Source organism: Lagopus muta, chromosome 7 (assembly GCF_023343835.1).
Source record: "Lagopus muta isolate bLagMut1 chromosome 7, bLagMut1 primary, whole genome shotgun sequence".
Classification (NCBI taxonomy): Eukaryota; Metazoa; Chordata; class Aves; order Galliformes; family Phasianidae; genus Lagopus; species Lagopus muta.
The window spans coordinates 2,096,242-2,121,373 of NC_064439.1; the positions used below are offsets into that span (position 1 = coordinate 2,096,242).

At 41.2% G+C, this 25,132-nt stretch overlaps 1 protein-coding gene across 7 annotated transcripts in view; it reads left to right on the forward strand.

The window, feature by feature from the left end:
- NKTR (natural killer cell triggering receptor) overlaps positions 1 to 24,586 on the forward strand; it is a 40,372-nt gene extending 15,786 nt beyond the window's left edge. For 3 of the 7 annotated variants that reach the window (XM_048951590.1, XM_048951589.1, XM_048951591.1), the window contains exons 4-14: positions 8,344 to 8,373; positions 9,774 to 9,919; positions 10,663 to 10,885; positions 11,146 to 11,301; positions 12,567 to 12,654; positions 15,294 to 15,439; positions 15,844 to 18,762; positions 18,994 to 19,089; positions 20,003 to 20,062; positions 20,563 to 20,661; positions 22,151 to 24,578. In XM_048951590.1, the coding sequence (XP_048807547.1) occupies positions 8,344 to 8,373; positions 9,774 to 9,919; positions 10,663 to 10,885; positions 11,146 to 11,301; positions 12,567 to 12,654; positions 15,294 to 15,439; positions 15,844 to 18,762; positions 18,994 to 19,089; positions 20,003 to 20,062; positions 20,563 to 20,661; positions 22,151 to 22,229 (4,042 nt within the window). In that variant the 3' untranslated portion in view covers positions 22,230 to 24,578. Of the gene's footprint in view, positions 1 to 8,343; positions 8,374 to 9,773; positions 9,920 to 10,662; positions 10,886 to 11,145; positions 11,302 to 12,566; positions 12,655 to 15,293; positions 15,440 to 15,843; positions 18,763 to 18,993; positions 19,090 to 20,002; positions 20,063 to 20,562; positions 20,662 to 22,150 lie in introns of all 7 variants that reach the window. The other 4 variants (XM_048951592.1, XM_048951588.1, XM_048951587.1 and 1 more) reach the window with 4 other exon arrangements.
- The last annotated feature ends 546 nt before the right edge of the window (positions 24,587 to 25,132 follow it).

The following is a 25,132-nucleotide window of genomic DNA, read 5'->3' on the forward strand; positions in this document are numbered from 1 at the left end:
TATATATATATATACACACACTAATGTGAGGAACAACCTCTGTATGAAAAAGAACCCGTGGTTTCAAAAGCACTCTGCAGAGCACTGCGTTGCTGTTTATCACTTGATGGTGCATCTTTTGATTCACTTGTCACAGTTTTCCATTTTTAAGCTTATCTGAACAAAATACATGAAAACTTTATGGTGCTACATCTATCAAGAAGCTATCATTTGAGGGCTCTAAAGTTTCTTTTTGCTCCTGCATTTAATTCAGATGTCTTCCTCTTTCACTTCTAGCAGTAGGCTCAGCTTACTTGCTCAATTAAATTTAATGTACTTAATGGACATCCTGTCTCTCACCATGCAAAGGAACATCCTAAGCTTGTGTTTGATGCTAAATTATAATTTACATAGGACAGGAAAATGTGAACAGTGTTTGAGAGTGCTTTCATTAAAGTGAAATGATTTTAAAAGGTACTTGTATCCTTTGAAAATTCTTTCTCTTGGCTGTCCTGTAGCACATTCAAATGTCACCAGTTTACCTTAGGGTTACACAAATGAATCGTATGCAAGAGTAAATTCCCAGATCAGTGAGATTTAGGGGCTGCTGTGCAAGTCTTTAATGCACACTGTAGTGCTGTAGACTTGTGTGAACCTTTTGACCAGGGCTTTTTAATGCATGCAGTAAATGTTTGAGGTATCCTTGTGTACTTCAGGGCATGTAGATGCAGTGGACCATGCACAGGCCACCCAGCACTCCTGGAGCAGCAGCTGGAAGCCAGCAGGGGGTAGCACAGGGCTCAGGATGGCAGTTGAGCATTGATTGTCCCTAGCTGAGGTGGCTTCACGCTGATGGGCAGCAAAAGTCCACCACACCGTGCTGTTACTGCCCTTCCCCAACTAAACAGGGAGAGAAAACATGAAGAAAAGCTTGTGGGTTGAGATAAAGACCTGTCAATTAACCATCAGAGGTAAAACAGATTCTGCATGAGGGAGATGAACATAGTTTATTGACTACTGTCAGTAGACTAGAGCAGTGACAACTAAAAGAACCCCTTCCTCCTACTCACCCCCTTCTTCCTCGTGGCACACAGCAGAAGGGTCAGTCCATAATACCTGGCCTCTGCCACTCATTCATGTTTGCTCTCTGCCCCTGCTGCACATGGAGACGTGCTCTGTGTGGTGCCCATGGGCTGCACAGAATCACAGAATGCCCAGGGTCAGAAGGGACCTCAAGGATTATGAATCTCCAACCCCCCTGCCACATGCAGGGCCACCAACCTCCACGTTTAATGCTAAACCAGGCTGCCCAGGGCCCCATCCAACCTGGCCTTGAACACCTCCAGGGATGGACGGGGCATCCACAACCTCTCTGGGCAGCTGTTCCAGCACCTCACCACTCTCTGGGTAAAGAATTTCTCCCTGATGTCCAACCTAAATCTCCCCTCCCTCAACTTAAAACCATTTCCACTCATCCTACAGGTATCAACCGTTTCAAAGAGTTGATTCCCATCCCCTCTGTAGGCTCCCTTTAGGTACTGAAAGGGACAGGGATATTGAAAGCACAGGGATAGCCTGTTCTGCCACAGGCCTTTCCTGGGCTGCAGGGAGCTGGAGCACCTCCCAGGGCTGCTTCTCTCTTATTTCTCACTCCTCTCTCCCATCTGCAGTTGCACAGCCTTTTTTATTTCTTAAACCTGTTCTCCCAGAGCACAACCCAGTATTGCTTATGGCTTAGCTCTGCCCAGCAGCAAGTTGCTTTTGGAGCAGCTGGAGCTGGCTCTGATCTTGCATGGAGCAGCTGCTGGGCTCTGCTCACAGAGAGCAGCTCCCCACCACCAAAACCTTGCCTGACACATTTGCAGATGCCTTTTTTAATATAATCAAGTTCGTACATTTAAGCTGAATGCCAGCATTGGCCTCCGATGCAGCACCTTATGTGGGAGTGATTACAGCACCCATAGGAGAGTGCCCACAATGGCAGATGTGCAGACATACAGTCAGTGGGGAGGTCAGGTTCATTTTCAATGACTTAATCCATGAAAAATAGGGATGGATGGTGAAATGTAGACCAGCAGTCTGTATTGGTATATACTTTTTTTTTTCAAATGGTAGAGCTTGGTTTCTGCTTCATAGCATATAGTGTTTGAATTTCAAGATTCAGAGTAGGAGACAGCTGTTAAAGCTGATATCTAGTCAGATCTAGATTCTGACTTAAGACTTGAAAAAGTAATCTATTGAAGCAGTTATTCTTGCTTGCTGACATTTGTGTGGTTACTTTAGGGAATGTACTGCGTGTTCCTACAGATTTTCTTTAATAACATAACTTACTTCCTTTAGTGGTGTACTTTAAACAGAAATTCAAATGTTATACTCAAAGGAATGCCCAATTATTCAGCAGTTTATCATTTAGGAAAAAATCTTCAAATGTGTATGTGCCAAATGTAGCAAATAGGGAATGCAAGTAAGTTAATTTATAAGTCTTTGTTCAGCTGAGACTGAAATAATACAGGGAATATTGAATATATGTTTTTACTTGCTCATCAAATGCACTTTCCCTGCTTACTGCACCAAATGTCATCAGGAATAACTGTCTTTGTAGGAACTAATCAGGCAGTGAATCTCCTTGACAGACTGCATTAGCAAACTGGTCACCACGGGACTGATAGTCATTACAACGTGCTCTGTGGTGGTCAGTTCTGCAAGTGATGCAAGGAAAGTTAGGAAGTGTGAGTGAAGAGCTGGGAGAATGAATGCGAGGCATCGCTAGGCAAGGTGCAGAACTAGAGCAAAGGGAGCACATATATCATAGAATGGGCTGGATTAAAAAGGAGCACAGTGCTCATCCAGCTCCAACCCCCTGCTGTGTGCAGGTCACCAACCAGCAGCCCAGGCTGCCCAGAGCCACATCCAGCCTGGCCTTGAATGCCTGCAGGGATGGGGCATCCACAGCCTCCTTGGGCAACCTGTGCCAGTGCCTCACCACCCTCTGGCTGAAAAACTTCCTCCTCAGATCCAACCTAAACCTCCCCTGGCTCACTTTAAAACCATTCCCCTTGTCCTATCACCATCCACCCTCACACACAGCCATCCCCCCTCCTGTTTATATGTTCCCTTCAAGCACTGGAAGGCCACCATGAGGTCTCTCCAGAGCCTTCTCTTTTCCAGGCTAAACAAGCCCATATCAGAAGTGCTATGTTTGATGCTCATTGACTATTCCTACTTAGAGAGCAGGTGGGTTGAAAGGAAAGGGCTTAGCTACAGCAGGATTGCTTTTCATGGATACATGCTTCAGATATGCCAGGTCTGTTCATTCATGTCTGTAGAAGCACTCCCTGCTCTGACAGAATGCATCGTGCTGAAATGATGAGGGATGCACAGGCTGTGTCCTTTTGTGCTGTTAGAGTTGGAGTTTCAATTCTCTGCAACCAAAAGCATCTTTTCTAGTGTTTATTGCATGATTGTGTTGAAAACAGTTTTAAGGCAGTTGTTGATAAACAAGCTTTTGTTATTTTCAGGTAGCAGCACTGCTTATTTTTCTGTGAATTAAGTTTTTTCAGAACCATCAGTTACTTAAACAGTGTTCTGAAAACCATAGTATGTTTATCCTTTCTTTTTTTAACTACCCCATTGCCATGTTGATGTACAGATAAGGACTTTCTTGGATGGGGGTAGTTTGATAAGAGCCATCCTAGAATCACTTCCTTTTTCCCTGTAGTCCAGTACCCATTTTGGACTGTTGCTGAAAGTTTTATTATTATTTATTACTGTTATTAATGGGAGTGAGGGGGTACCTGTAGAGCTTCATACAAATGCAGCTTATGTCTTCATGTCATTTATTTAGTTAGAGCTGGAGGGATGGTAAGCCTGTTCTGGGGTGGTCAGCACAGAGCTGGGTTGCTGTTGGGTGATGTTTTTGCAAGCTCCTCATTGAGCTGATCTGATGAAGGTAGCTTGGCTCTTTTGAGCACCACTTGTGCCTGTGGTGCTGCCCAACGTGATAGAAAGACTGTAATACAAAATAAGTGCACCTCTCATTAAAGTGATTATAGAAAGTACTATAAAATTGGTGAGTCTGTTGGCTTTCTGAGTGCTCATACTCACCTTTGCTTCTCTGAAGTGATGCAAAACCAACTGAGCTGCGTTTACTACAGGAGCAGAAATGTGAACGTGCAGAATGAATAAAGAAGTAGAGAAGCATAAGGAAAGCAGTGGGAGTCCAATAAGTAGCCAACTTCTTAGTTGTCATTTGGAAGCTTTTGATAGTAATTAAATTACTGCCCTGTTGTTTAGTTGTGTGTTAGCTTCAGTAATTGAGGGATACGTTCCTTCTGCAACATAGAGTCCCAGGTTTTGTTCCTTACCAGCTCAAGCAGTGTTGAGTTTTTGCCTTTGTGTTCAAAAGACCTTTATTTAAAACTTGAGGCTGTTTTGATATGTGCGATTCCCACCTCGATATTGAGATCACTGTCAGTGTGATTGTCTCCCAAGCTCCTTCTCCTTGCTCAAAACTAAATAACCTTTTGGTTCAAACATTCTTCAAACGTGTGGTGTGCCTCGTTACCAAATAGAAACCAACTAACCTCTTTGAAATGCTAAATGATAGATGAAATCAACGATGAGGATTTTACAACTGATTTCTGAATGTCGCTGACTTCTCGTAGGTGCCTCGTATCTGAAGGTTTCCAGTGTGCCACACCAGGCATTTTCTGAGCAGCCGTCCCTTTTTTCTTTCTTGCAGATGAAATAGCTTTCAGCTGATTGCTGTGCACTTTACAGAGATACAAAAGTGAACAAAATCAATGGAAGGTGCTGATTTTGCAGTATTTTTGAGCAACAGTGCTGTTTGTGCACTTGGCACGCAGGCAGGTCCCAGGGGTTGGATTGAGGCTGACGTGGAAATGCAGCCCATGCAGAGGCATTCACTGGATGCTTGTATTTGTAGTATGTTACAAAGGGATCATTTCCATTTCTCCCTGCTTAGATGTGTGGATAATTGCTGATGCGTTTTTAAATCATTGCTGCCCTTCAGAATTGCACCAGCATCAGTTGGTGTGTATTTTCCCCTTAGTGTCTGCAGTGTTCTTGTTCCTCTACACTTCTAAGTACAAGCTTCCAGTAACCATTCATGTATTTGAGAGAAAGCTGCTTTTCTCTTTTTATACACAACTTTCATAGTACAAGGAAGATGTAAGCTAACTATGGACTGTATAAAGCTGTGGGCTTACCAACACCTTTCATTTGTCGATCAAAACAGTTAAGGGCCTCCATCCTATGAAGCACACGCATAGAATCATGGCCTGGGTTGCAAAGGAGCACAGTGCTCATCCAGCTCCAACCCCCTGCTGTGTGCAGGTCACCAACCAGCAGCCCAGGCTGCCCAGAGCCACATCCAGCCTGGCCTTGAATGCCTGCAGGGATGGGGCATCCACAGCCTCCTTGGGCAACCTGTGCCAGTGCCTCACCACCCTCTGGGGGAAAAACTTCCTCCTCATATCCAACCTCAACCTCCCCTGTCTCACTTTCAAACCATTAGGGCTTGGTTCCATGGAGCATTTGAACACAGATGTAACCACCAGCAGACCCACTGAAATCAGTTATTTTGCTTAAAGTTGTGCATGTGTTCTAACACTTGTGCTGGATTGAGCCTTTTGGAGGGGATTGGGAGGATTCTAACAGTTTGTCTTTCTCATAGTTCATGCAAGGAAGTTATTTCTGCAGTTTTGTGTTGTTCAAGAGAACTGACTGTAGTTTTCAAAGTGCCTTGTATTCTAAAGAAAATTTAGAGCCCTCTTTTTAGGCATCCTTGTTCTGCATACAACTTGATTAATATTAAATTTTAAACTTGTATTTAATAAAACATAGACTCAGTTTTGTCTGAAAATGTATTACAATTTATTTCTGCCATTTTTGTGTAAAATTTACAGAAACAGTGTTACACCGTGCGCTCCAAAGGTAATGTCTCATTCCTCTAAGGCTGTGTCCTTTCTCTCTTTCTGTTTTTAATCTTTCTTGTTTTGCTGATCATATTGTTATGTGCATTGAGTCCTTTGTCAGGCCTCAGGTTCTTGGGGGGGGGTGGGCAATAACACGCTTTTACCAAAAAGATGCTCTTCTCTTCAGCAGTACCTTAAACCAATTTGCATTACTTTGGATGAATAGAGATGTTTGTCCTTCTGCAGATAACGTGGAAAATAGTAGCTGTTTGTCAGTGTTTCAAATTATCAAGCTTCTGTAGAGAAATGTTTTAATGAAATACTATTTCTTGGGAGGAAATGATCATAGCTCTAAGCTTCTGTAGTGCCAGAGCAGCAAGTGGGTTTTGTCCTGATGAAGTTTTATGGTCAAGGTATAAATGTTCAAGAAGTGAAAGGTGCAACGTAGGCAAAAAGCTTTGACATGCTCTAATCAAGTGCAAATGTTTGCAGGCTGATAGCAGTGCTACGACCCTGGCCTTGAGATGAGAGAACATTCAATAGAACAGTGAGGAGTTTGGATTCTGCTTCCCTTTGGAAGTGATCTAAGTTGCCAAACTCCTTTTGCATCTAGAAAGTTTCTTCTTGGGTAATGCTTTTCTGTGTGCTTTCCCATCCTGAGCAGGCAAATGAGAAGAATTCTGTCCACCTTTTCTATCAGCACAATGAAAAGCTAAGTGGCTTTGCCAGTGACCAAGTTTCCTTGTCTATCAAGGACAGTTGAGTTAAGATGAGTTCAATAGTTTGCTCAATTGGTCTCCAAGTGCTGCTGCAGCACAGCAGGAGCACATTGCTCCAGCATTCATATCAGGGGTGTCTCAACTTGTTGCTTTCTGTAGCTGATTCCAAATGCTGAGTCTCATTTACTGTTGCTTTCACTGAAGTAACCCACTTCTATCACTGCTTTGAACTCCGCTTTATAATTATGCCTGCTTACAGTGTTCACTTAACAGCAGGTCATTAATGCAGTTAACTTTGCTGGTAGAACTTCCACAGCTGGGAGGATGTTTCATTTTGCAGCAAGATGCTGAATTAGTGAGGGAAAAACAAGGAATGCCCCTGCTGCTGAGAAATGAAATGTCTTATAGCATCTCTTTGCCTGCATATGAGCTAAAGAGGTTCTCTGTAATATTAGGGTTATGGAAGCAGGTCTGGTTGGTGTTTGGAGCCTAAAGAAATCAGAGTGTAAGCACTTCTGATGGGCACTTCCACCTTTTGCATGCATGCCAGCACTGCAGCATCTTGTCAGCTAACAGTTGAAAGCAGAGTGCAGCCACGTGCTTGATCCCTGTTTTATTATAGCAGTGAAAGCCTGACTTCATTGTACCAGGTCTGTGTTACTGTAAATGTAGAAGCATATATGCCCTGTGATATTTTTATGCTGGGGAGAGTAATACAGTGGAAGGAAGCCAGAAAGACAAGGCAGTGCCTGGGGAAGAGAGGAGGAGAACACTTTCCAATAAGAATTTGAGATATAAATGATTCTGATGAAGTCATTTGTTTTCCTTTTTAGAGAATAGTACAGAGAGGTACCAAGGCGCAGTGTTACTATCAAAAAGTTGAATCTTAAGATATCTTTACAGATGCACAGCCTTGAATATTCCAATTTAAATCCAGCCTGGAAGTTTAGCGGAGCTGCCTCCGATGCCTATTAGCAGAGTGCACAAAATGTAATGCAGTGCCATTTCCACTTCAGGCTAGAAACAGCTAAATGTGGGAACTGAAAAGTAGGGAGCTAGTCTGAATTTATCACAGAAGTAAGCTGCAGGGTACCACGTAATGTCTGCTTGCACTGTGCTGCTGTTGCTTTTGGGAAGCCTGTGAGCTCATCAGCTGAAGTACTTTATTCCTGACACTTAAAGCTAGAGCTGCTTTGTATCCTGAGTCTTGAGGCCAATCAAGTAGGTGGAAAGTAATAGGAAAAAAAAAGCAAAAGCAAAGAATCTATCACATATGAGAACTCTGTTTTCCCATTTCTTTTTTAAATAAAACTGACTCCAAAATGACCGTGTAGCGTAATAACGAGAGAAACATGTAAATTTCATTAGTTGCCCTATATTTATTTGCAAGTTGTCTTTTTTGTGATTAAAGATGTTAGTGATATTTAAATGTGTATTTAAAGAGGCTTTAATATTTTTTGTTGCATGCATAAAATGGTATTTGGTACAACTTTCGAGTTAAACTTTAAGCAAGTTTTGATTAAAAGATTAAAGAAGGGCCTGTGTCTATAAGCTGTAAGATGTTTTTAATTCCATGTATGTAACTGAATTTTTTCACTATTTTGTCTTACCTTCACCTTTTTTTTTTTCCCCGTGCCATTCTTCTCTTACTTCATCTGAATCCTTGATTTTTATTTTACCATCTTACCATCTTGCTGTTTGTCAAAAAGAACAACAAAACCTGCTCCTCATCTTGATGGGTAAGAATATTTCCATTTCTTCAATGATGAATGAAGTTGGGATTACTGATGAGTCTTCACGCGTTGTTTTGGAAGTAGAAGCATAGAATCATTGAATGGCCAGGGTTGGAAGGGACCCCAAGGATCACAAAGCTCCAACCCCCCACCAATGCAGGGCCACCAACCTCCCCATTTCACAGCAGCCCAGGCTGCCCAGGGCCCCATCCAACCTGGCCTCCAACACCTCCACGCATGGACGGGGCATCACAGCCTCTCTGGGCAGCTGTTCCAGCCCCTCACCGCTCTCACAGCACACAACTTCCCCTCACATCCAACCTCCAGCTGCCCTCCCTCAGCTCCAAACCATTTCCCTCGTCCTGCTGCCATCTCCCCTTGCCAAGAGCTGACTCCCCTCCTGGCTGCAGGCTCCCTTGAGGCACTGCAGGCTGCACTCAGGTCACCCCGCAGCTTCTCTTCTCCATGCTGAACAAGCCCAGCTCCCTCAGCCTGTCTTTGTAGGGAGGTGCTGCAGCCCTCTGAGCATCTTTGTGGCTCCTCTGGACCCTCTCCAACAGCTCCCTGTCTTTCTTGCATTGGGGGCCCAGTCCTGGACACAGTACTGCAGATGGGGCCTCAAGAGGACAGAGTAGAGAGGGACAATCATTTCCCTGTCCCTGCTGGCCACCCCTCTTTTGATGGAGCCTGGGATGTCATTTGCTTTCTGAGCTGCAAGTAGAGATCAATGGGAAAACAAATTCTTAGTTCTATGAAAGATGATGTAGCGAAAAAAGATGGAAAATTTTAGTTTGAGTTCTATAAAAATTCCAAACGACAACTTATTTCCTAAAGCTTGAAAGCTCAGAAGGCCCCAAACCTTCCATACTCATTTATTTAAACCTGGTTGCTGCCCTTAGCCCACAATTCAAGATACAGGTAATTGCAAGGAGGAAAAAGAAATGTGGTACGGTAGAACAGAATTAGAGATTCATGAATTGTAACTGTGCCTTCAGAGTTAGTGGGAATGTGCGTGCTGAGTTTGCATAGACCTATAAATGCTTCATCTCTGGGGAAGGTGACAATTTGTGACCATCTTTGTTTCATCTGCCTGATGCTCAGCATCTCAAAAATAGAAGGCTTGGTTAGAATTGATGACCTGTTATGGTGCCCATTAGAAGAGAGTAAGATGGCATCAAGTTGAAGCAAAAAACACCTGATCACGTTGCATGAAATCTTAGCCTTGCTGTCAATGTAAAAGTAATTTGAAAAAGCCTTGTTTTTAAATGTAATATTTTTACGAGCCAGGTGAGCCCAGTGAAGCTGAATGTTTCTGGTTGAGAATGACTTTTAAATCTGAAGTTCATTGGAAGAAGATTACGGCGATATATAAATGCTTGTACTTCCCAACTGTTTTATTTCTGCAGCGTGCACGTTGTCTTTGGACTGGTTATTTCTGGTTTTGAAGTAATAGAACAAATAGAAAATCTGAAAACTGATACTGCCAGCAGACCCTATGCAGATGTACGAGTCATTGACTGTGGGGTGCTTGTTACAAAACCAGCAAAAGATGGTAAGCATACATAAGCTGAAGTTAATTGAATGTTGGCATTGTTTTCAGAGTCTAAAAACTATGCCAGCATCTAGAAATCACTGTGGTGAATCTATCAAGTCTTAATTTGGCTCTAATGAGTCTTCAAAATTTAGAGGTTGGTGGAGGCAAGCAAGGCAAGGGAAAGGAGGTTCTTTGACCTCAGTCTTTGTGGCTCAGAACTTGCATGTCTGCTTCCTCTTAATTAATCTTTGTGGTTAATGTTACATACTCGAAAAGTAATTACCAGTTATTTTTCAGAGCTTGAAAGATAGTTGTCCAATCAGATGCTTTTCTTGATGGGGGATCTTGTGCTGTTTCTGAAGGCTTATTTTAATGTTGGAAGGGTCCTTTAAAGGTCATCTTGTCCAACTCCCCAGCATCTGAGTGTTAACTTCACTTACTGACCTCCAATGCACACCTTTGGCTTTTCAGTGGTGCATCTCGCATGGCAGAAGTTGTGCATAGCAAGTCTTACAGTTCACTTGATAGCAAACGAAGGGATTTTTTTACCACCATCCTTATTAGAAAATTGATATTTTATTGATAGTGCTTTATGCTGGATGCAATCAAATTCATGCAGTTGTCCTTTAGCAGACCTCGCTGTGAAAGGTTTACAGGCTGAGCTCCTGGAGAAGTATGTGCTTTTACATATATAAAGTTGTGTGCCTTTATGTATGCACACTACATGTACACACTGTACATTTAAAATGTCTGTTTCTAAGCTTTGGAGAAGAAGAAGAAAGTGTGTTCTGACTCAGAAGCTTCAGACTCAACCTCCAGTGGATCAGACCCCTCAGAAACATCATCTGAAAGTGAAGCTGAAGATGAAAGAAGCAGAAGAAGAAAGCGTAAAAGAAGAGCTAAAACCAAACAGTCAAGAAAACGGAGGAAGGAAGAGAGGAAGAAGGAGGATCTGAGGAGCAAGCGAACCTCAAACCAAAGATGGTGACTAGTTTCTTACATTTAAGGATTTCAGAGAAATTTGAGAAACTTTCCTTTTTCGTGAACTACTCATGCAATTAATATGAAGGTGCTTTTATTCTGGAAGTTTGGGCTCCATCCTTCCGCATAAAACGAGTTAATGACAGCATTTTGTTTTCATAGTCATCTGTAGCTCGTTTCATCACGTGGGCTTATTTTGGGAATTCACCCTGGAAAGTGGTGCTTGTCAATTGATTCTGAATTATAACCTTTTTTCCTCTTAGCAGCCTTTCTGACAAGAGCGACGTAACAGAAAAAACAGTGGATGTCAGCACAAAGAGGGATAAACCTGTGGTACGTCCTGAAGAAATTCCCCCAGTGCCTGAAAATAGATTCTTGCTGAGAAGAGATGTGCCTGTTGTCAGTGCAGAGCCTGAAACGTAAGGAGTTATCTAATTATGTTGACTTTATTGCTGGGAATTACGCATAGAACTTTGCCACTAACGATGCATTTCCAGAACTTGTAGCAAATAATGGGTGTAGCATCAGGATTTCCAAGTGAGGTACTTTAAGCATCCTACTTTGAGTGTTTCGTTGGTAGTTTCCTTTCAGAATGGTTTGTTTTTATGTTTGCTTTTCTTTTTTTCAGTGAAACCTTATGAATTCATTTCACTGAACCATAAGGATCGTGCATATCATAGCCTTAAACTCAATTACAAACACTGCATACATTGTTCACTAATTCAAGAGGAAATTTTGCAACAAAAACCACAGCAAATATGTCATTGCAAGGCAAGCTTGAATGGGAGAAGTGATTTCTCAGCTTCTTAGACTAACCTGCTGTAGGGAACCTGCTTTGGCAGGGGGTTGGACTCAATGATCTGATCCCTTCCAACCCCTACAATTCTGTGATTCTGTAAAGGGAGAAAATTTAGTGCAAAATCAGTGGAACAGTCTTGGAAGCAGTCTCTAATTTAGAGAAGAGGAGACTGTTTTTGTGAAAACAACTTTCTGTTTGGTGTGCCTGATAAATTGCAGGTTTTTTCTCCCAAATTTCTTCACTTTTGAATTCATGTGGGCACAGTCCTGGACATATCTAAAAACTGTAATGAATTTTTTATTTTTTCTTTAAATTTGGTTAACTATATAATCTTTTGTGAGCTTTTTCTTGAAGTGCTACCCGTGTTTTCAAAGCCTTAGCTGCTTCTTTCAAGGATGTTGTACAACCTCTGTAAAAAGGAGTGCTGAATTACCTCTTGTTGCTGAGGAAGGAAACAAAGCTTTAGAACTTGTGGGTTGTCTGAGCTGCCATTCCCTGTGCTGAGGCATTGTTGTGTAACGGCCAAGATCCTGAAGCTATTCTTTCTGTGTCCTCTTAACAATTTGTTCACCAAACACAAGCTGGCCTACTGAGAAAATCCACTTCAACAGAGTACTGTGCAAGTTTGTCATTAGCATTTATTTATCAGGAGAAGAAATCAGATCTGCTGAGCAGGCTGGAAACCAGTGTATGTGTTGGTTTGCCTTTCTCTGCAGATCTGTGTGTGGCTGACTTCTTGGAATGCCATTCACTGAATTCTTAGTTCTACCCTATCAAAGTAGATTATAAAGATATTTTGCATGATTAATACCAGTTTTAGGTTGAAATTAAAATGGTTACGTGTGGGTTTATTTGTGTAAGCTCATATTTTATTAATTTATGTAGGAAGCTTCTTGATGCTACTCCAGTTCTAACTGACCAGAAACCATCAGTGTCTAAATCTGGACGAAAAATTAAAGGAAGAGGCACAATAGTATGTGATTTCCTTTTTTCTTTCCTCTCATCCAGAGTATTTTCTCTGACCTTGAACTTTGAATTTCCTTTAAGGCTCTGTGTGATGTTGTTGACTGCTGTAGATTCAAGCTTAGACGTTTGAAATATTGTTTGTTAAGTACTTCATATTAGAATACTTCTTCCCCATCCTTCTTATTAATGTCCTTTTTTTGCGTAAACACTGTTTGGGAAAACAAATGCATACTCACTCACGAGTGGTTTCCAACATAAGGAAGCTTCAAACAAAAGAAAATTATTTATTTCCAAAGGCTGAAATTAATTCAGCAAAGATTCATCCTAGTTGAGCCACAAGATCTGAAGCAATGAGCCGTGACGTGAGCTTGTGCTCTCATCCCCTTGCATTTCCTCACTGTGTCTGTGAAACACTGGGGCTGGAGTAGAACCAAAGAGAAGACTTCTGCAGTGTCTGATGCATAAACAGCCCTTCCTGATGCACATCCTGATGGTTGTGCACACAGTGCTGGGAAGCAGCAGTATTGCTAGCAAGTTTGGCAGGACCACTTCAACTGTTAGTTCTGCTTGTTGACATTTGAAGTGTATCTTTTGTTTCTTTTCTTGTTTTTAAGCTACTTAATGTAGCTTGTCAGATTTCATCTGCTCAGCTACTTGAGATGAAATCCATGTAGTTTCACAGGTAACACTGATGGGCAAGAAGTGAGTTTTTTGCATTGCTAGTAGAGGAGGCTTTTTTTTTACAAGTATACAGACTTGGTCCATTTTTTTTCTACCTTCCTATGTGAAGACTGTCACTGTTAATTATTTGACTTTTTTTCTGCTTCAGTGCTCTGGTAACCTCAAGGCTTTTGCATTAGTGCTGCTGTTCTTAAGAAAAGTTTTCTTGTCTCTTCTTTAATAACCTAAATCACAGGCCCAAAACACTGTTGTTTTTCAGTCAACAGAAAAGGGAGAGAAAATAAAAACATCTTTCCTAAATGTGCAGTTGGTCCTTCAGTGGGTGACCTTAAATATAGATATATTAATGATTAATCTACCTAGCTGAAGACACTTTTCACAAGGATGGTCGTAGCCAAGACTTCCCTGAACATGATTTTTCTTCTGTCACAGCCACTGCATTTGAAGAATGTCTTTTTAGCTTTGCATCCTTGTGAAGCAAGGATTTTAAACCTCAAAATTATTGGCTGATGGCTGTAAGGTGAAACAAGGTACTGGAGTGTTTGGGCCGCAGCTGAGTGCCTCTTCTTCCCTTATTTGCCAGCCTTGACATTAAATCTGATAGCTGTTGTCCTTGATACATCTGACAACTTTCATTTGTATTTGACTCTTGTGATATCCATTAAAGAAACCTTTGAAATACAGTGTTTTGAAACATTTATGTAAGCAGAGATTTCTGGAAAACTAACATAGCACTGAGTAGAATTGGCTTTTGCCAATTAGGTGCCTGTGTCTTGTTTTTCCTAATTTTGGCATCCTCTCAGGAAAAGTAAGAGCGAAAATAATAACTAATATCAGAAATAATTTAAGCCTAGCAGTAGACAGACGTGTTTTCTGCAGCCTCTAGTAGTTCATTTAGCTTTCTCTTTACAGCCAACTGCTCAAGGTGCTCATTTGTAGTTTTGAATTCTCTTAGGTTCTGAAGGGGGAACAACACCTTTTTTATTTTCAAGCAGTCATTGCTTCAGAAGAAAGGGTAGAGAATCACCAGGTCTCCATGACAGATGCTCCTTGTTTTCTTACATGAAGAGAAAAAGGCTTGAGAGTTCTGCCTGAAGTTATCTGAATTCTATGTAAATCAATACATGTCTTTCTCTTTTTATATTGGCAGACAAACTGTTGTTTGGTTTTTTTCCACGTGCTGTTTTACCAGTGGTTCAAAATAATCGAGTAAAACCCAGAAGTTTTTCTTCTTTGTTAATTGAGTTGAGGAGCATCTAATTTCCTCATATGAGTTACTTAAGTGTGCATCCTACTGGGTAATGGAAAATAATGAGTTAGCAATGTTATCAGTGCTTTGCTGCTGCTGCAGGAGAAGCTCTTGCTGCTCATTTAAGTGTTGTGACTAAGCATCATTTTTGAGCATGAAGCTTCGTTACACTTTTTAAAAGGATTTTTTGCTTGTAAGATATTAACCTGAATGCCCATTCCTGAAGGGCTGAACAGCAGTGACTTTTGAAATAGAGCTCATTTTAATGCCTCGAAGAAATTTAGAGTCTCCTAACTGAAGTGAAACCTCTGTTCTTTAGTATCATGGGGGAAAACGGTTGTTTGGTTATCTGCAGTAATTACGATGCTCCAAAAGGTGCTCCATAAAGGGAATTTGACTTCTTCCTAAATTCTTCCTTTTATGTTTAAAAAAAAACAAACCAGCACCTGCCCAAGCTTTGAGAACTGCCTTCAGAGAATGAAAATACAGTTAGCTACGTAATCTGGTCTCACATGTAGGATGTATGGGTGCCCAAAGTGGATGTTTTTGTCAGGGCTTCGTAATCTGTGTTCTTTGTGACAGTTTGAGAATAGCATTGTCTGGTTGGTGTTACGAAGATGCATGCAAAATCTGTATGAGGCACCATACACTTATGCATTGTTCATTCTTCTTTAAAGGAAACTATATTCTTGAGTGACTCTTCTTTGCCTCTGCAGCGATATCACACCCCACCTCGATCACGGTCGTGCTCTGAATCTGATGATGATGAGAGCAGTGAGACTCCTCCTCACTGGAAAGAGGAAATGCAGAGATTACGAACATACAGACCACCTAGTGGAGAAAAGTGGAGTAAAGGCGATAAGTAAGAGCCTTAATACAAATACACAATGTCTTTTTCTTTTTCTAACACCAATTGATGATGTAGATGTTCCGTGTTGTTCTTTTTCAGCTAAATAACATCTGTAAAAATATCTGTGTATTTGGCATCTCTCCATGTCTAACGTTTTGCGTTTAAATGGAATCTTTCTTAAAGCCTTTCTGGTTCAGAGATGTAACACCAGAGGAATGCATGCTGAAAAGGCTTCATGTCGTAGAATAACTTTTTTCTGTTGGTGCAATTGGAACAATTCAAAATGCAGTTTTCTGATAGCAAATGCAGGCGTTTTTACAGTTCATTCATTAATTGCCTTGGGGCAGAGGTGGAGGGGAAAGGCAAAGTTTTTAAAAGAATTTTCACTTAATGTGATGCTTGCCTGTTTTTTCAAGGTTAAGTGACCCATGTACAAGCAGGTGGGATGAAAGAAGTGCGTCACGGAGATCAAGATCGTGGTCACATAACGGCTACTCTGATCTGAGTACTGTGAGGTACTCCAGTCACCACAAAAAGCACAGAAAAAAGAAAGTGAAACATAAAAAGAAGTCTAAAAAGCAGAAGCATTTCAAGAAGCACAAGCAAGCTAAAAAAAAGAAAGCATCAGCTTCATCAGAGGTGGAATCCTCACGTTCATTCAGGAAGAAGAAATCGTCCTGTGATCGTGAGAGGAAATCTCGTTCCTCCTCGTTGTCTTCTAGACATTCTTCCAGAAGAGACTGGTCTAAATCTGATAAGGAAGACCAGAGTTCATCAACTTTCTCAAGCAGAGAGAGTCGGTCATACTACAGGTCCAGGTCCAGATCCAGATCTAGGTCTAAGTCAAGGTCTTATTCCCAAAGAAGTTCCAGATCAAGGTCAGCCTCTAAATCATCGCGTTCTCGAAGTAGGTCAAGATCAAGTTCTAATCCTAGGCATCAAAAGACTGTTTCCAATTCTCCACGAAATATTTCAGCACGATTAAATGAAAGTAAGTTGAACAAGCCTTCTGACCCTGTAAGAGCAGTTATACTACCAAGTGATAAGGTCGTCATCCCACCAGTTGTCCCAGAGACCCTCCCTGTAATACCCTTAAGTGATAGTCCTCCACCTTCAAGGTGGAAGCCCGGACAAAAACCATGGAAGCCATCTTATGAGCGAATTCAAGAAATGAAAGCTAAAGCAACCCATTTAATACCCCCCCAGACTAATTATAATTTAGTAGTTGTTAAAGAGGCTAACACATCTTCGTATCAAAAGCAACAGGGCAGTTCTGACAGCGATCGAAGCGGCTATTCCAAATACCGCAGTGACAAAAGCTCAGATAGTTGGCAGAGATCGAGAAGCAGGTCCTCTCGAAGCAGGTCGTACTCCAGGTCTTACACAAGATCTAGAAGTCTGTCTAGCTCAAGGACGAAATCTCGTTCTTCTGGCAGATCACCATCACTGAAATACCGCAGTGACAGGTCAGGATACAGTGAGTCAACGTCTTATTTTTCCCTCAGTGATGATGACAGACACAGAAGCAAAAGAAAATCTGCATCGGGTGATCAGAACACGCGTTCTCTTAAAGGGAGGCAAGAAACAAGCTCTGAAAGTACCCTTCCTTACAAGGATACGAAGGACTATGATGAGTCTTCTCGAGGAGTGAAAGAGAGTGACAGTTTATCATCTTCAGACTTCTCTACTGACAGCGAGCGTTCTGGTAAAGTGAAGGGAGCCCAAGAAAAGGAAGGCCATTGTCAGTTAGAAGGAGATGCTCAGCAACAGGATAAAAATACCTTCCGTTCTGTGAGAGGGGAGGAGAAATCCAAGTGTGAATGGGATGGTGACCGTTCTAAAAAGAAAGCAGTCAAAGAGCAATCTTCTGAGCAACCTAGAGGTGGTGCAAAAAGTAAACAAAAATCCTACTCATGTAGTAAATGGGACTCTGAGTCAAACTCAGAACGGGGAGATGCTCATCGTGGTAGGGGAGATTCCAGACCCTCGTCCGATAAAGAGGAAGGAGAGGCCACATCAGGATCTGATACAGAACTTAGTGGTACCAAAAGGAGAAAAACGAAATCCAATTCCTCAGAAGGCGTTCTGGATTCTGATAGTGCATGGAAAGTAAGCAAACAGTTGCCATCTTCAGAATCTGAGAGTTCTCGTTCGAACTCAACGCATACCAGAGGAAAGGCAAAAAAACACAAACACGAATCCAAAAAAGCTCTTAAAAAATCACATTCCAAAAAAGTGAAAGAAAAATCAAAAGGGAAAAAGGAGAAAAAACACAAAGTTCAGAAAAGAAAAGAAGTGTTTCACTGGCAGCCCCCACTGGAGTTTGGTGAAGAAGATGAAGAAGATATAAATGAAAAGCCACTTATCAAGGATGACAAAGAAAAGCAGCTTAGCAAGGATGTGAAGGATAAAAAACAAGAAGCTTGTGAAAAGGATGAAATGGTCAAAGACAAAACAGGAAATGGTGAAAAACCCTGTGCAGATGAAAACCTGCTAGTTAAAAATACTACTCCTAATGCCTCACCAAATCAAAATAAACTTAATAACGATAGCATCAATCCTAACACTTCAACCAGTATATTAAACTCAGGAATAAATGTGACTACTTGCAATAACGAGACTGAGCATGCTGAAGAAAGCAACCAGAATGGGTTGGATGTAATTCAGACAGATGACAACATGGAGATTTGCACTCCAGACCGTAACTCACCAGGGAAGGTGGTTGTGGACGCTTTGTCTCCTGTCATTCTCACTGATAAACCTCAGAGTTTAGGTGCTAGTATAAACAAAGATTTACAGACCTCCGAACAAGATGCTGTCAAACCAGGAAACAACATTGCAGACTTCATTAATATTAAAGAAGAAGCAGGAAGGCAAGAGAATAACTCCGTTCCTGCATCTAATGCTAAAGACTGTAGTTTGAAAAGTGAAATTGCTGAAAATGCCCAAAGCAATTCAATTGATAATAAATGGAAGCCCTTGCAAGGTGTTGGTAATCTGCAACCAGCTACAATTAGTACTGCCACGGAAGTGAAAAACGTGGCTGCAGCACCGGAGGCTAAGCCAGCAGGTTTGAGAATTGAAATAAAAGCTAAAAATAAAGTAAGGCCTGGATCTCTGTTTGACGAGGTTAGGAAGACAGCACGACTAAATCGAAGGCCAAGGAACCAAGAAAGCTCCAGCGAGGAGGAGTCTCCAAGTAGAGATGACAACAGTCCATCCAGGAGCCTCAGCAGGTCTCGAAGTAAATCTGAATCTAAATCCAGACACCGAACGCGGTCTGAATCGTACAGTCACTCAAGAAGCCGATCCCGAAGCTCTACGTATTCTTACAGGTAAAATGTTTGTGTGTTCACAGCCTACCGCGATAACTTGAAAGTTTCCAGCATTCTGAGGCGTGCTTTTCTTCCTTTTTCTTTTAAAAAGTGCTTATAATTTAGAGAGCGTGGAATATATATTTAGTTTTAAAGGTAAACTTCTAAACGCTTTTGCTTTTCGTTTCCTTCTGCTTTTCACTTGTTATGTTCCATTTTGTGATCATCTCAAGTTGTGTTCGCTGTTTGCAGGTCAAGAAGCTATACAAGAAGCAGAAGTAGAGGCTGGTACAGCAGAGATCGGTCGAGAAGCCGAAGTAGTTCTTACCACAGTTATAAGAGTCGGAGGTAAGCTTCTCTAATGGAGACTGAGAATCATAGAATCATAGAATCACCAAGGTTGGAAAAGGCCTAAAAGCTCATCCAGTCCAACCGTTCACCTATTCCCAATAGCTCCCACTAAACCATGTCCCTCAACACAACATTCAGCCTTTCCTTGAACACCCCCAGGCTCGGTGATTCCACCACCTCCCTGTGCATCCATTCCAGTGCCTGACCACCCTTTCTGAAAAGTAATACTTCCTCATGTCCAGCCTGAATCTCCCCTGCCGTAGCTTGAAGCCATTCCCTCTGCTCCCATCACTGATGACACGAGAGAAGAGGCCGACCCCCAGCTCACTACGACCTCCCTTCAGGAAGTTATAGAGAGCAATGAGGTCTCCCCTGAGCCTCCTCTTCTCCAGGCTGAACATTCCCAGCTCCTTCAGCCTCTCCTCATATGGCCTGTGTTCCAGACCCCTCACCAGCTTTGTTGCCCTTCTTTGAACACGTTCCAGGGCCTCAATATCTTTCTTGCAGTGAGGGGCCCAAAACTGGACACAGTACTTGAGGTGCGGCCTCACTACTGCTGAATATAGGGGAATATTCATATATGATTATGATATGATATTCATATGTGATATGATTCAATGAGGTATATTAACAAAGCAGTGAATTATGCCCACAATTCTCGATGCTTCCAACTCTGAACAAGTTGAAAGTGGGCTCGGCCATATGTGATACAATCTGATGCATCCTCTTAAAAGTGCAAGTTAGAATAGTCGTATTTTGAAATTTCCTGTCATTGAGAAGCAGTTTGCTTTAATGTCCAGCAGTATGGGTGAGGAGTTCTGGAAAATGGTATTCCCCTCTGCCTTTGTTGGGCCCTGTTCTACACTCGTTCCTGATTACCTTCATGTGTTTTTTGTTTGCTTGTTTCTAGTCGAACCTACAGTAGAAGCCGATCCAGAAGTAGTTCTTATGGTCACCACAGCCGGTCCAGGTATGGATAGCAGTTCTGTGACAACTTTGAAATAAATGTACTTACTATAAAAATATCTTAGTGTAAGAATACCCCTTTGTCTGTGGTACTTAGGATTCAACTTCTCGTGATAGCAGCCTCCCAAGCAGAATCAGCGTAAATGAGGCACTTTGAACATAACCAAATCGTGTATGTTAGTAATGGTGAAAAATGAAATTTGAAATATAAATTGGGATAATTCTGTTACTTGTTGGTTAATACTTCTGAAAACAAGTTGTCTTCCTTCATGGACTGTAGATTCAAAAATTTGAGATTATATTTCTTCTTCTGAAGGTATTTAATTCTGACATCAAACTTCTATGAAAGCTTAGTATTATCTTGTGTTCTTGTTGAAATTATCAAGAATAATTTCTATACAGCAATTCATTTCTTTGTACATAAATGTCTTTAAAACATGTTTAACACAAATGGCATTCTAGACCTGTGACTAAATCAACAGTGGCTTTCTTTTCCCTTTAAAGTAGGTCATACACCTATGATAGTTACTATAGCAGAAGTCGAAGTAGAAGTAAAAGGAGCGACAGCTATCGAAGATCTAGAAGTTATGACAGAAGATCCAGGTATGTTATTTACTTGCATGGCTTTAACCCTGTATTTATGCAAAAAAAAATCACAAGGTATGTAGTTCAGTTAATGAAAGCTAATGTTTCTTTCCAGAATATAAAATATATTGCAAAAATGGCCATGTATGGTCAAAATAAGCACTTTTTTTTTATTATTTTATTTCTATAATCCTTCCCTTAGGTGTTTTATTTCAATCCTGCAGTGAATTAGCTTTCAGGATTTAAACTGGGTGCCCTGTCATGGATTAAAAGCTACCTAGTATGCAAAGAATTCCATTGGATGGTGAATGCTTTTTGGCTAGACTGTGAAAGTGGATTTAAAAGTGTGCAAAGGAAGTGGAAGAATTAGTGCTATCCAGAATTAATCTTCAGCTTCCAAGAATGTGTTTTGAAAGAGTATTTCACCAGTAAACCCAGCTTGCTTTTTGTGTCAGTGTTTAGGATAAATGATCCTACTCACACCAGGGGAATTACCATAGTGTAAGTGAGCACACTGCACCACGATCAAGAGTGGAAAGTGAGCTTTATATAGTGAATAGAGTGCAGCAGTGATTAATCCCATACCTTTTAGTAATTCCCTTACTAGTCAGCAGTAAGTCAGGCAGATCTCTGGCTACTATAAATGTTCATTTTTCTGTTCTCATATTTGTTTTTTTCATACATGTTTTTTTCTCTTACATGTTTTTTTTCTATGACTTTGTATTAACTCATAATGGACTTTGCTGCCACCCAGGCTTCCATCATGTATTTGAAGGAAAATGAATGAGATTAATGAGTGTGAAAGCAGTCTTTCAAAATTATTGTTTTAGGATGTCTGGAAACATCAGAGAAACACTGCTTGTGCCTGCCCTGCCCTAGCAAAGCTTTCCTTGCAGGCATGAGGCTAGAAGATTTGTGAGAAAAGTTTGTTCTGTTTAATTTGAACACTGTATAAATGGAACACGTCCTGTGGCTTATCTGAAACAATCTGAGTGCTTGGCCAGGTGCTGAACTTGGAACTCTTGGTTTGGATAAGCTAGAACATTTTAATCTATTTCTCTCCTGCAGTCGCTCCTGTTGTTACTGTGGGGCCTGATTTTTCAGGCTCATCTCCAGACTTCAAATTGCAGTACATAAAGCAAAGGGACAGAAGATCATCTCGGTTGAGAAATAAAACTGTATTTGTTAGAATGTGCTGCTTAGTCAGCTATTAATGTTAACAAAAACCAAATTGTTTGGGGGCGGCAGCTTCCTTCATCTGTACTGAAGAAAGGAAGAAATGCTATGGCTACAAACAGAGTTTGACTTGACTTTCGCTGGGTTCTCATCATGTGAAGTTAATGACTATTTTAATGGAGTGTCCCATAGTGTGTATTCCAGTTGTGACATAAGATATAATGTATGTTCTCTTGTCTTGTGCATCTCTTGCCAATCTTCTTAACGCGGCGCAATTTTGAGTTGGAAATTCAGAATGCGATTTTGAGGCATTTCAATCTTTTCTTTGTAGATCTTATGGCTCTGATAGCGAAAGTGATCGCAGTTACTCCAACAACCGAAGTCCCAGTGAGAGCAGCAGATACAGCTGAAAACGTTTCTTGGGCAATGGAAACCATATTAAATCAGTTTATCAGTGTTGCATTTAGAAAGAAAAACAAAAACTGTTTTGAACGGTGTTGCAAGTGAAGTTTTGAAGGGTGTTTGCTGAGCTAACCGAAACTTTACCGTTTAGCAGTGAACTCACTTGACTGATTGTATCCTCAAGGAGAGATGTGCCGAAGCCCAGCCGATTGCTTTTATGTCAAACACTACTTTCACAATACAGAAAAAAGTTTGATTTCCTTGAATCGGATTTTCCAAGCCATGAGAGACACGTGAGTGAGTTTGCTGACACTGCTGTCTCGGTGCAGCAGTTGCTACTGAGGTATGTTTATAAACAGGGCTCTCTGCCTGTTACTATTAAATATATGCTAGCAACTCAAAAACTGTGATGGACTTCTTACCAAGGCTGCCATTTCTAGTTTGTTAACATGCTTTTTTTAATGCTGGAAGATGGGTTCCACTCTGTCTTGTTTGACTGTTGCAATATATGAGAGGGTATACATACAACAGGTAGGTGATGAAAAGAAAGACTGCCACTCTGTCTTAATCCTTTCTGTACTGTGATACTGCAGAAATGCGCTCAGAAGGGTGAGATTACACACAAGAGAATTGTGAGCAAGAGTGTGATGAGTGAGTTTTGATCCTACCATCCAACCTGGCCACACTTTTGCATTTAAAAGCCAATTCGGTGATAAACAGAGGTGTTCTTCAGAGGCTAAAGAAGCGTTTTGAAGCAGTCCCATTTCAACTCATCTTGCAGTGCTAGGCATACTTCAACACGTTCTGAAGCCCAGTGGTGTGAACAGTTAGTTGAGGATATCACAGATTTGATCAGGACACTTCTTAAAGTCTTAACTGACGATGGTTTTCAAGGAGCCATAAGGGTTCCTTTATAAGCTGTCTGTAGATGTGTCCCCTTTGCCATAGGAATATCGGTGTGCAGGTACTGAATTACCTCTTGTCAGAGTGGTGTGATTTCAGAAATGCTCGTATGCCTGAAAAAAGCATGAAAAATACTTTCAAAATAACCTTCAATACCAAAAATGACTTCATGTTGCAGTTAAATGGTTCACAAGAAAACAATATAAAGCTGAAGAGCATAAATTTTTGCAATATTCTGATTGAGCTGATATAAAACCATTTGTAATGGTTCTCAGTGTCTAGAAAGTTATATACTAAGAAGCAGGTTTTTTTAATAGAAAATACACCCTGAAAAATGGGGTCTGTAGTGAAGAAACAGACTAATGTAGCTTTAGCAGAGCTAACGAGTACAGTTGTATTATAATAACTTTCATTACTGACTTTCTGTAATCCCTTGAGATGCTTTAGTTTTCTTCAATGTTCTCAAAGATTGAAAATGATTTTAATCAAGACTCAACGTCTTTGAAAATCAAAAGTAATCATTTCATACGGGATTTTTGGTTGAGAACCCCAAGTTTTAGCCTTTGGTACGTGAAAGCAGAAGGGAAGTCTGAGGACTGATGGATGTGCTGCATGTGAGCAGCTGAGGAATATCTGTACGCAGGTTCCTGAGCCTGGTTGTGTCTCTCCTCTTTCCCACCTTTCCAGGAGGACCCAAAGCTCTGTGCTCAGACACTTCCTGCTCTTGTAACTCCATGAAAGACTGTGCACGTAATCCTCCCAAACCAGTAGTTTGTAAGGTTCTCATAAATGTATTTAATGTTAAATTGCGTTTCTCGGATAATTATGTTAGCAGATTTCTTTCTAACGGAGCAGCAGCCGTTTCAGAGTCAGAAACAAATAATCCCTTGCTCATGATGTTGTTTGTTGCAGTTCCATAGTTTGACATCCTTTGTTACTTCCTTACACAGAAAATAGCACTACTGGTCTGACATTGTAACGAAAGATTCAAATATAAGCCTTGCCACTCAACATTTCTTCCAAGAAAATTGCCCTAAAATCTGATTCTGTCACGTTTCAATTCTGAATTCATTGATCATTAAAGCCGAGGAAGGGAAGAGAAATAGGAATGTGGTCAGTCCAAAATTACTGCAGTGTTACCAATATCTGTTTCGTATCTTGAATTGAAGCTTTATAAAGAAATTCCATCTGGTAGATGGTTGGGGGAGGAGGGATGTGAGGGAATTGGAGGGCAGTATTTTTACTTAGTGAATTCCGTTCACTTGTGCTCCAAATAGAAAATGCACCACTGAGCTGGTTTTCTAATGTTGGTCTGTTTTTGCAATTTTGTTATTCAAAAGTAGTTGCTGTTTATAAAAATAAACTTTTGTACATATCTGAAAATGCTGTTTTCTCTACATCTGGAAAAATCCATTGCTGCTTAAGGGAAACAGGGAAGATGATAACAGTGCTTTGGTTTTGGTATCCGCTTGTCTGCTGCAAGGCTACAAGTTGCCTTTCCTTCTCCTGACCTACATAGGAACGATTCCTCCACGAGGCTCTGCTTGACGTTTACTGAACAGTCGGAGGAGGAACAAATATTTTGATATTTCCAGGTGATGTGAGGTCTCAGCATTGCCTCAAGATACATAAAAGGTTCCTCTCCGTTGTGAAGAGCTCCGCTTAGCAGATCTGTGCAGAAATCTGTGTGCTGAGTTTTACCACTTTGCTAAACGTTCTCTCCCAGCACACGTTCCCCCATCATTTCCGTAGCACACTGGAGATGTGACATTGCTTGCAGTCAGCAGATGCGATGGCTCAGCACACAAACCTGTCAGTCTTTCAGACCTTCTGTTCCAGAAGGATTTTGTTGGATGTGCTGGCGTTGCCCTGACAGAAGGGCTGATTCTTGGTCTTTACAAACTGGATTTCCCTATGGTGAGGATGAGGGGAAGTTGTTTGCTCCCATCCTTGACGTGACCCAAGGACCCTGGCCTAAGCACAGGCTTATGAGCATCGCTTTTGAGAA